Raw genomic sequence first — 12,295 nt, 5'->3', positions numbered from 1 at the left:
AAAAAAAAAAATTAAAAAAAAAACACAAAGAAAAAAACCCCCAAATGAACCAAATGAATACCAGGGAGCAAGAGCAAATAAAAATAACTATAGTTTCTCCATTTTCACGAAATTAATTTTCTCTCCCCAGAGTGTCATTACCTTCGCTTGTGCTGAAGGCCATTCCTTGCCCATCATACTGCAAGGGTTCAATCAGCTGTTTTCTTGATTGAACAGTTACACTCCTACGAAACCTCTGCACAAACTCTTCTTCTTCGGCACTGCACTCCACTGTCAATAACCTTTCTAGCAGCCGAATGAACTGTGCATACTGCAGACAATAAAATAAAAATTCATTAGAAGATGCAAGTGTAATTGCATTTGCTAAGTTTTTTCTATTTTTGTATACTTGATCTTTCCGATGTTGCTTTTCTTGATGAATTTTGACAGGATGACACCCGTGCACCTTCACATGCTGCTTTTAAACAGCGTGCAGATGCAACGCTTTCCCTGCGTACCCGCCGTGCCCAGGCTTTTCTCTTAAGAAACAAAAGACACTTACCATGCAAAGAAAAGTCCATTTCTCTGTATTCTAATTACATGAAATGGAGACTTAAATTCGTTTAAAAACATATTTAGATGATCTTCAAGTGTAATTTCTACTCTTTTATTAACTGGATCAAGAGGAGGTTCCAAAATAATTTCCAGTAAGTTATGTATCGTAAAATGGGAAGAGTTTGATTTTGAGAAAATGTACCTCTCAAATTATATTTCATAATATATTTGGCAAATATATCTTTAGCTGTTCAAGCTGTGTTACTTTAATGTTTATGATTTCCTTTAAAACCGAACAATCAAGCTATTTAAAAATTCAAGAGATACTTGACTTAAAGGGCAACCTCTTGAAATAAATTATCCCTGCTACTCTGTGCGTTTTTTTTAATAGTTCTTGAACATGTGATTAGAAAGTAAACAACTTGGTATTAACCCCTTAAAATTAGAAGCCACAGTAATCACTCTAAAGTGTTTACGCAGGAGACAACTAACACTGGAGATCCTTAGTTAATGTGCAGTGTGAGACTCAATTTTTGATAACCTTATGTATGTTTTTGTCAGCCCTAAAAATCACACTCCTCTGTCACCTCTGACTTCATTGTGAACATCCGCCATTAATAATTTGAAATGTGGAGAAATCTCACCAGTAAGATTAAACAGATGGCTCCAATGACTGCTTCCTGTGCTGTTACCGCACAAGAGAAGGGAGTTTTCTGAGTAAGGGTGACATACTTTGCCACCTGTGGTACCCGGCCTGACAAAGTTCCGTTCTCGCCCTCCATTTACAGGCCTGCGTCCTTGGCTCTCAGTGCTTCTCTGAATCCCACCACACACTGACTGTGAACGTACAAAGGAGTACCTACAAGTACAGCATTGCCTTTCTCCGGGACCAGGGTGAAGGTTTAAGAAGTCCCTGCCTCCCTCATCTGGATACCAGCCATCTGTTTCAGGATTTCTGTTGCTATCCAGGACCCTAAAAGTATAGAAGACTATCGTATGCACTACATATACTATCTATGCATGTGATATACACGTATTTTATATATGTATATATATATATATATATATATATACACATACACACACGTACATATATATATATATACACACACACACATGTATATATATATATACACACACATGTATATAAAATGTATCTATTTGTTTTGTCTTTCCTGTTGCATACCTGTCATGAAGTCCTTGGGATGTCTTCAAAATGGGAGAAAACAAACAAACAAAAAACTAACAACCCCAAACTTGTAGTATAAAGATCAAAGCAGCCAGAAAACAGAGGACACAATGAAATGACACGTTCAATGAAGAAGCAAAGAGAGATTTTTCAGTTAGATCCATGCAGCAATACCGACTTGGCAGTTAGGATATTAGAAATTAACTCCAGATCCACCGCTCACCAAATGCCTGACACCTTGTTAAGCAAATTGCAACGTTTCCAAATCATTAATTTCTTCAATATGTTAAATGAGAAAAAGAGCAATTTAAGTACATGACTTAAAATCAACACGGGTGGCAAGGTACTAACAATGTTAGCCAGTGCCATGGAAGAAAACAACTCTTCTTGGAACAATCTGTGAAATTTACATTCAAATCTTCTAGAATAATCTAAATTTGGAACACCCACATATGTAAAACATCAAATTTCCTCTGATAACATTGGCATGTATTAGAACATTTAGCAAAAGACTCCAATTAAAACCTAATGCGGGAGCACAAACTTTATAGGGTAGAATACTCCCCAGGGAGCTGTTAAAAATAGGAATTCCAGGAGGACACCCCTAGAAATTCTGAGGTAGGTCTGAATCTTGGGAAACCGCGTTTTCTAGCCAGCATTTCAAATGACTGATACAGGTGGTGTTACAGATTCCAAGATGAAAACTACTGTCCTTACAGATCTGCACGTGGGTCAGCCGGGGCGCAGCAAACTGCATGAAAGTAACCAACCGTGTGCTCCGTTCTTTTCTGACTTAACCTCTGAGGATTCCTTCTACTTACCATTAGCTTATACAATCAGCTATCTGCTCCACCGGAGAAAGTGAAAACTGACATCTGCCACAGTCCCCTAGAACAACTGGCCGAGCACACAAAGGCACTTACACACGAGGATCTAGACACCAAGCCTGTCACTTTCCTGACCACAGTAAGGCCCTGTGGCAGAAATCAGCTGTAAATACGTTCTAGAAAGGAAAACTGTCTTAGGAACACCTGCGTCTGAGAAACATTACTATGACGATCCTAAATACAGCAATTGTCTGCATTCTTATGGCACAGGTCCCCTTAAATTTAAAAGATTAATTACTCACATCTTGATCTGACAGTTTTTCCACTAACATTTCTTCTAGTTCCTCCTTAATCAGCCATCTGCTGCCAATCAGGTCTCTGTTAAAATATCACATATATTCTCTTTTAAATTAACCATGCAATTAGAGTTGTATCACAAAAGATCACACATGTAGTAGCGATTCTTGATTAGAAAACAAATTTTTGTATTCTAAAGCCTTAAAACCCAAGTAAACTATTTTTGAGAAGTGTTAGCTCATGCCCTTATTCTACTTTAGAAAAGATACGCAGTCTAGCAAATGTTTTGTTTGAGGATTTAAACATGCCACTGTGGAACTCATGTGATACTAAAAGGTACCAGGGTTCTTAAAAATTTAAATGGTGCTTACTTTTCATAATTCACTTCAAAAGAGAAGTTATGGACACAAAGTTAGCCTGTCAATGGACTAAAGTAGTATTAAGTCCAAAGAGCTAGGGGAAGGATTTACGACTTAAACAAGGGATGCTCAAACATTTGTCTTCTGCCTAAGAAAAAGTTAAGTGAATAGGCCAAAATAACCAGGTTGACAGATCTAATCCATCACAGTCTTTCACTGTAGATCTAATCTGATTCCACTGCCACATGGAAGTCCAAATCTTTGTTTTTGGTATTTCAGTGAATAGGCTGCTATATAAACAAAAATCCTAAGGACATCATCTTCAAATATAGAAATTAAGTATCATTTAATACATAAATCTGGAATGCAGATTTAACTTTAATATCAACTTCCCCCCAAACAAAAAACTCACCTATTATTCTGACTCCTAAGTTGAATGATTAATGCTGAAATAGCAGACAAATTCCTAGCCTTTAAATATGCCTAAAAACACCAATGACAAGTGTCATGTTTTTCATTCAAATTTTTCATGTTATTTTTTTTAATGTTCATTTATTTTGAAGAGAGGGAGAGAGTATGAGCGGGGGAGGGGCAGAGAGAGAGGGAGACACAGAATCCGAAGCAGGCTCCAGGCTCTGAGCTGTCAGCACAGAGACCAATGTGGGGCTCGAACCCAGGAACTGTGAGATCATGACCTGAGCCGAAGTCGGACGTTTAACTGACTGAGCCACCCAGGAGCCCCAAATTTTTCATATGTTTTAATGCAAGAGAAGAACTTACTTGGTTTTAGTTTTTTCTGAAAATAGACCTTTGGCTTGCAACTGATTCTGACGTTTTTCTACATCTAGTAGCTTTCCATATGCTTCCTGTGGCAAATAAAATATACACACTAAAATAAGAGACACAGTACATTATTTCTACTTCTTACCTTCCCTGTGAGCAGCCTTCATTTCAGAAGTGACCTCACATAATCTAGCTGCACAGCAAATAATACTGAAAGTGCTTTTTAATTATACTATTTCTCATTCAAACTAAAGGACAGTAATTTCAATGAGAATTCTGTATCACACGCAGTGCCATACTTTAACTGATTTTTAAATAACCCTATAAGAAATTTACTCTGTAAAGAACTCTATATAAAAAAATTCCAGTGAAGTTGGTAAAAACAAAACAAAGCTATGAACTATCTTCCTTTAAGTTCCACGAGTAGGACCAAAAATTTTCCTTTAAAAAAAATCATAATTTATATAGCAATATGCACTTTAAACTTAGGGAATTAACCAATAAAAGTTATGGCATTTGTAGCTAAACTACTTATCTAATATTCAATATTTACATAATATTTAAGTCCTCACCATGTTAGTCTGTATCTTAAAAAGTTTGCTACTACGTTTATTTTTCATTATTTGATTTCTTTCCATTAATTTACTTTCTAACAAAGACTGAGTATTATGTCACTTGTTAAATTATAATGCAAACGGGAAAAACTGCCATTTTGTTAGAACTTGTAAAAAGCAATAATCTGGCAATGAAGATTATCTAGAAAATACATTTTCCAAGAAATGAGTTGACAAAAGCAGAATCACGTAAATTGTCTCCCAGTTTTTTTGACTGAGCAAATTTAACTGAGGCCTCACATCCACTATGTGTGTACTCATTTATAATTTTTAAAAATTTTTTTAAATGTTTTACTTATTTTTGAGAGACATATGAGCGGGGGAAGGGCAGAGAGAGAGGGAGACACAGAATCTGAGGCAGGTTCCAGGCTCCGAGCCACCAGCACAGAGCCTGACACGGGGCTCGAACTCCTGAACCACGCGATCATGACCTGAGCCAAAGTCGGACGCTTACCCAACTGAAGCACCCAGGCGCCCCCATGCATTTATAATTTACCATCATCTACCATACGGATACCCAATGAGTAGACATTTTCAAAGCATGAGATGGAGGTGACATGACTTTTATTTTCTTGCTGAGAATGACCCCTTCCAATATCATTAGCTAATGTCAGGTAATGAAGACACAGCTTATTACCAATGGATATGTCCATTCATATCTCAGTCTTGAGAATTCCAAATTTGTGAGATGCGACTTTTTTTTTTTAATTTTTTTTTTAACGTTTATTTATTTTTGAGACAGAGAGAGACAGAGCATGAACGGGGGAGGGCCAGAGAGTGGGAGACACAGAATCCGAAACAGGCTCCAGGCTCCGAGCTGTCAGCACAGAGCCCGACGCGGGGCTCGAACTCACGGACCGTGAGATCATGACCTGAGCCGAAGTCAGCTGCCCAACCGACTGAGCCACCCAGGCGCCCCTGTGAGATGCGACTTCTTACACACACACACACACACACACACACACACACACACACACACACTCACAAGGTTGTTGACAGAATCTGTTCTAGGAAAAGGGTACGTGTCCCTTTGCCCTGGTCTGTGTATGTACCGGTGTGTACATTAACAGTGTACGTGAGTATCTCAAACACAGTGAAACCATCACTGGGTCAGTAATTCAAAGGTAAATTCCCAGGGAAGACACAGCAGCACACAAGCCTAGCACTGGTTAGAAATACAACCTCTCAGGTCCCAGCCCGTACTTTCAGATGAGGAACGTCTGAGGGGGCGCCCAGCGACCTGTTTTAATGATGAGCCCAAGTGATATACACTGCAGTTTGGATGTGAACGCTAGAAGTACCAAGAGTCTAGTTCAACACAATACAGTGAAGGGGCAAAATCAGTTAATCGTACTCTAGTGTGCACATTAAGTGTAACAATGTCTACAACTACATCCGAAGTACAAATGTATCACCTGTAGCGGCACAACTACAGCGGTCTACCCCAAAGAAAGCAAAGGCAAATGTGAACCACCCACGCGTAGCATGTGTGCCTGCTACTCAACTTAAAACAAAAGTTTACCACTTCTCTCACAAGAATTATGGTGAAGCCTCATTTGACTGTGCTGCAGGTGCTTTTAACTCACTTTAAAAGGCTAAGATACTGGGTTGTGACCCCAGCTGGATGCCACCATATCAGAATCATTTCTGTGCAACTGTTTCTAGAAAGTAATTCTCAAGTGCTCTGAACAGGTCAAATAAAGGAGCAGGTAAACCAAAGGAAGAAACGACAACCTACAAAACGAATCCTGCCCCACTTGTACGAAGCAGCACAGACACGGTGCCGAGAGCACCTCACTGTGCACCTGGCACGAACCCGTCAGCAGGCAGGACATCAGCCACGCTGCCGCACCTCGGCGTCTGGGAAAGGGATGGCGCCAGTCTCTCTGGTCTGCTCCAGAGTCTGGAGATTCTGAGAATATGTAAGTCAGACACGTTGTATCTTTCAAACACAGCTAAAAAAGTTGTCCAAGAGAACACCAACAATAGTAATAACGATGCCCTCCCCTGCTGGTAAGGCTCTTTTGTTATTTTCTGTAATAACTAAGGCAATAATAATAATAATAGGCCTGCCTCATAGTCAAATTTTTTTTTTAAGTTTTTACTTATTTTTGAGACAGAGAGAGACAGAGCATGAACGGGGAAGGGGCAGAGAGAGAGGGAGACACAGAATCGGAAGCAGGCTCCAGGCTCTGAGCCGTCAGCCCAGAGCCCGACGCGGGGCTCGAACTCACGGACGGCGAGATCGTGACCTGAGCTGAAGTCGGACGCGCAACCCACTGAGCCACCCAGGCGCCCCCTCATAGTCAAATTTCAAGTCAGTGTGTAGGCTGCTAAAGTCACCACCATTTTCCAGTGACTCTGGGCCAATTTTTAGGCCCATACTCTTCTTCCCATTTTTTTTCACTATACTATTATTACCTTCCAGGGTTATATTTAGCTCCATAATAATTTGTTAAATAGTCCAAGTGAAATAATCAGAAAAAAAAGTGTGTAATATGAAAAAAACACCCATGAAAAGTACATGCCAAATTTCAAACACGGTACATTCTATTCATTTAGGGCAGATGCTTATACTTTGATGGTTGTAACCCATCGATTTACACGATTCTCATTACACCACCCCATATACTTCTTCAAACAGGAAAACACACGTCAAGTACTTAGCACAGTGCTTGACCTGTAGTAATGGTCAAGAAGTGACAGCGGGGGGCCGGGGGGTGGGGGGTGGCATTCAAGAGTCTAACAATCGAAACAGTTTTACCGGTGTACCATTTCTATTTATTGTTTCTCTTCTCTATATAATAAAACCGCTCTTGAGATTCTATCTTGGTTAGTTAGAGACAACAGCTCTCTGGAAAGTAGATTGTATAGCTTCAACTCCCTGAAGAGATGTGTACTAACGTGTATCTAAAAATCCTTGAGGGTATAAAATATGCCAGGAACTGTCAACATCACAGATTATCACTGGTAGCTTCTGGTATATTGTTAAGTTTCCACTTAATTTTTAAAGGACACTAGAGAATCAGAGTGACCCCACCTACACTAAGTTTATATACTGTATTTAATAGTATAATTTTCAAATATGACAGGAATAACCCAGATGTGAAATGCTGAATCATTAATCACAGCTATGATTAATATTTCATAAAATCAAAGCAAGCCTATCCACCCCTCGTGTCATCAGATTTCCATAATGTATGAGTCAAATTTAGAAGGTGCCTAATTTGAAAATACCAGATGCTCAGGTTGCAGAAAAAGGATACTTAAACCAAGCCCTCCCCGAGCATAAGCAATATGATTTTTAGTATCCTTCTAAAATCTGTTTTGGCTGTATTAATCATGTAGAAATTCCAATTTTAGGCAAGGTAAACAAATAAAAATTTCTCGTGGGGGTGGTATAGGAAGTCAACTGTATTTTGATACCCAAAACATACTATAATAAACTAATAGTAATTACCATCTTAGATACTAGTTAAATAACAGAAAAGTAACTGACTTAAAATATGTTGTTTAAAAAAAAAACCCACAGAGAATTCAATTCCCTAACTAGCAATCTTCTCAATTTTTTGGCTACTGGCATATACAAAATGAAATGAAACAAACATAACATATAATTCATTTGTCACAGTTACTGCTATTTACCTAATATTCCAGGTGACATACTACCCTAGACCCTTGCTATCACTCTGTTAACACAATAGAGCTACAGAGTCTTAAAAGAGCATGCAGAGATAATGTCAGCACCAATCCGGAGCTTTTTAAAAATCAGCACTTGGCATAGTTTTAAAGGAGTTCTTTCATCATACCTCACTGTGAGAAGGATCACTATTTTAACTCCATTTTTAACGATAAGGACACTATATCAAAAATTTTAAATATTCACCACAGGGTTACAAAGAAGACGTACACGACGTGAGAATTTTGTCATACTAAGTCCCCAGGACTTTGGCTTATTGGGAGTCTGGAATCTTCACATAATGACGCCGCATGCTTCTGGGGCTGCTGTTCTCGCGCTTTATGAACACAGAAGGTTACTGAAGTCATTTAAAATAAACCAGAGAATTTCTAAATAAGTCAGCCTTCCTTCAAAAGGCAAATGAATCCCATTTATGCATAAGTTATCAGGATTAGAATTACTTGGTTTTCTTTCAAATTTTAACCTTTTGGTTTTTTTTTTTCACTTCAGCAGAATAGTTTAAATACATAATGATCTACTTATTCCTTAGTTTCATACTTTTTTGGGTACAAATTCCCTATGTGGCCATGTAATTCCTTCAATTTATAGAAATACTTTGAAAATCATCCATTGTTTACTGCAAACTAGTCCTGAACGTGAGGTTTCTATAAGATGCGCAATTCCCAGAGCCGTTTTTAGAGATGCACAATCGTATCTTAAAAATTGGGGTGAGGGGGCTCCTGTCAAAGTTCAAGCAAATGCCTAATGTATCTGACCCCTGTTTGCAACATCAGTGCCACCTTTCCCAAGTACTGGTCTCATGGGGCGTTAACAGGTGTTGTGGGTAGGAAGGGTTCCGTGACCCATTGTTTGAGCAGCAGTGGGTCACTGCAACAGGTTTCTTTACCGAAGGACTTTATCGTGCTGTCGCATAGCTCCTTGTTAGAGCTCCCCAGGGTGCAATACGCAGCACTGCCAAACTCACTCAGTTTCAGAACCTTTCTCATGACAAATAGTTGATAACTTGTGTTTCTCAACAACCACTTTGGGAAAGACTGCAGAAGACACGCCTGGACTTAACGAATCATCTTTTACAGAGGGTTCCCACTTCAGAGTCAAATAATCACCTCCCGTAATGAAATTTAAATAGTTTTCAACTCACTTTTAGTGAGCGAACTTAAAATTTTTCAAAAGCGTGTGTCTGCATTAACGAGTGACCCGGAATTCACATTTCCCTACAATTAAAGGCCCTGCCCAAACTCGACCATGACTGTCCAGGCTGCAGGTGCAGTTGTCCTGCTCATGGGTCCAGCCTTCTTTGCCACCAGCACGGTCGGCCTGGCCAGGCTCTGGCTGCTGTGAACAAGGGGTACGTACGTAGCCCCGGCAGGCTGGCCGACCCAAAGGCAGACCGCCCTTCCGGCCCGTCCCTTAACTATGTACACACGGTCCTCCTCATCTAGCCCTCAGCTACTCCCAGCTCAGTCGGTCCACGGTACAGCATTTTCTTTTCTGCACAAACACGTGTATTCTCTTTAAAAACTCTTCCCTTTCCTTTACACTTGGGCTTGGCTGTCTCAGGAAAGTTCTCTCATTCTCCCTTTGCTTCCTCCTGCCGCGGCTGAAACCCTAAACTGAAACTCTAAATCATGTCTGAAAAGTATACAAGTGCTACTCGTCACATGGCTGTTAAGGAAATGGAAAGCCATCCATTTGGGGTGAAAAAAGACAGATGAGCCAGTGCCAAGCAAGCGTGGAGCTCCCTTTTCAGTACTCAACCATCCTTGGAGAAACTCCCTGAGTGTCTTATTTCTTCTTCCTTAAACCACTTTTTACTGCTTAAGACACGACCTGTTTGTACTGTTCTATACTTTTTACATTACATAGGTACACCTTATTCACTACCGGGTAAAAGAAGTGGTTTTTTTTTTTTTTTATTGACTTTCCCAGGAGCCTGAGGACATACATTGTCTCCGTAGGAAAAAGGGAGTTCCAACGAAGGGGGTAACATCCTTTAGAACGTAAAACACATCTACGAAGTCTGAGACTGCCACGGATCGGCACGTTTCCTCCACTTTACGCTTTCCTATCATGCTTCACTTCTGGGAACAATAAATTGCTTTCTTCTCGTCCTCATCTTCCCTCAAAATCCTCCCGCTTCTCCACAAAGCCCGGATGGACTAATGATAGGCCAGTGGGAGACAGTGTTCACTAAAGCATTATATGTTCTCCCTCACCGTAAGCCACACCAGGACTGTCTCGTATTAGCCGCTGTAAGGTAATAGATAAGCTCCATACACATACAAACGGCGACCAAATACTCAAAAGAGGAACCGGCATTATTACAGACGATAAAAAGGTTAACTGATGTCAGAAAGATCTCCTGGCAGAACTGCATGCAGGATCTAGATCTGTGGGGGGTTTTTTTGAGTTCCGTTTCTGCTTTGTTTTGACTGCCATGCCTCACACAATTACAGTTGGCCAAGGATGAAAACCGAGACTGGCTCAGGGTCTTTTTACCTGGTCACGTGGTAAGAAATTACACCAAAGGGACACGGTAACAACGACGATACATTTCCAAGTGTTTAGTGCCTGCCTCGGTCTCTGGGGGCCAAGTCCTTGCTGCGTGGGACAGCAGCACGGGGCTCGCTCTCCCACAGAATGGAACACCATCCACCCCCCTCCAACAGAAGGCAGAACAAAGGAGCCGGCAAACACACACGAAGCGGCTTCAAGTTGGAACCTTTTACTTCGTACCCAGTGCGGCCTTCCCCCACAGAACCACTTCTGCAAAGTGGCCAGTCAGTGAGTATTCATTCAGTCACGTACTGTTTCGAAGCAACAAAGGGTATCTGGCATGATCTGGAAAACGAGGCTGGTAGGACTGCAGTTGTGAATTCATAATAAAACTGGCCACACATGACGCTGAAGTGACTGGCGTACGTTTAGGAAAGCATTTATCCTTTCTTCCCTACAGAAGTTCACCTTACAATTCCATTCGAGAAAGTTTGGGAGATACAAGGTTTTACTAATTATCTGAACTAAACGCTCAAGTTAAGCCCGAAGATCTGTGATTCGCGGGTGTAAGCGAAGCCCCACGCTGCGAGGGGAGTCAAAACCCCCGACGAAATAAACCGGACCGAAACTACTGAATTTAACTGACACAGAAAAGCCCAAAGAACTCTGCTCTCTGCGACACAAACTGTATTACTCAAAAAGAAAAACAACAACAACAAAAACAACAACAACAAAAAACAAGCAAAAAAACACGTTTATTAATGTAATTCGACCTTTGAGTCAGACTATGGTAGTGTTTCATCTACGGAGAAACCGACCGGTTTCTGGAGCGGTACCTTTCCAAAACACACACGGCAGCCAAAATAAAAGTTGGGCCTCTTTTGCAATGTGTAATTTCTTCATTATGATGGAACGCAACAAAATATCTTGCCCTTGGGTCGCTCAGTTTCAGCCCAAACAAATGCAAATGGCTTGTCAGATGACAGCTGTTTGATAAGGCTCCTCTACAAGACCTGCATGCTTTACTTTTTTCCGTGAAACTTGGGATGAAAGGCAGAAGGCAGGAAGAGAATTAATGTAGCATACAGTCTAAAGGCAATGCTACAACCGTGATTAAGTAGAAAAGTTAAAAGGCACAGATTTTCCACAGCTTCGCTGCGTGCAACCCATCCGTGTAACAAGTTGACAGGCCGAGCGCGTCAGCTCCATCATCCCCTCCGACAGCTAAAACGCGGCACCGCATCCCTTTTCAGAGAAAATTTGCGTCTGCACCATGAAGCGTTGTACATTATTTCTTAGCACTGCAGGGGGCTCAAGTCCATATGGAACCTTCACAAATATTACCACAGATCAAACCAGCGGCGTTGGGAGGCAGATTTGACATACCTATTTAAATGAACAGCAGGGGTCCTCGGGCAGCCTCGGGCGGCGCGGAGGAGCTCGGCGGAGCGCCAGCCGCGGCTCCATTACTCAGCAAAGACACCCTCCACATTTAT

General features: G+C 40.9%; 1 protein-coding gene across 1 annotated transcript in view; it reads right to left on the bottom strand.

Annotated features, from left to right (window-relative positions):
* The window catches only part of MRPS9 (mitochondrial ribosomal protein S9), a 69,098-nt gene that overhangs the window by 11,218 nt on the left and 45,585 nt on the right, over positions 1-12,295 (bottom strand). The window contains exons 6-8 of the mRNA XM_040454124.1: positions 3,987-4,072; positions 2,853-2,928; positions 139-310 (exon numbers count right to left, since the gene is read on the bottom strand). Of these exons, the coding sequence (XP_040310058.1) occupies positions 139-310; positions 2,853-2,928; positions 3,987-4,072 (334 nt within the window). The remainder of the gene's footprint in view (positions 1-138; positions 311-2,852; positions 2,929-3,986; positions 4,073-12,295) is intronic.

The sequence above is a fragment of the Herpailurus yagouaroundi genome, unplaced genomic scaffold (genome assembly GCF_014898765.1).
Source record: "Herpailurus yagouaroundi ecotype Mexico unplaced genomic scaffold, PumYag 210, whole genome shotgun sequence".
Classification (NCBI taxonomy): domain Eukaryota; kingdom Metazoa; phylum Chordata; class Mammalia; order Carnivora; family Felidae; genus Herpailurus; species Herpailurus yagouaroundi.
Note: the sequence above shows the minus strand (reverse complement) of the source record. Positions and strands in the feature narration are given on the sequence as shown.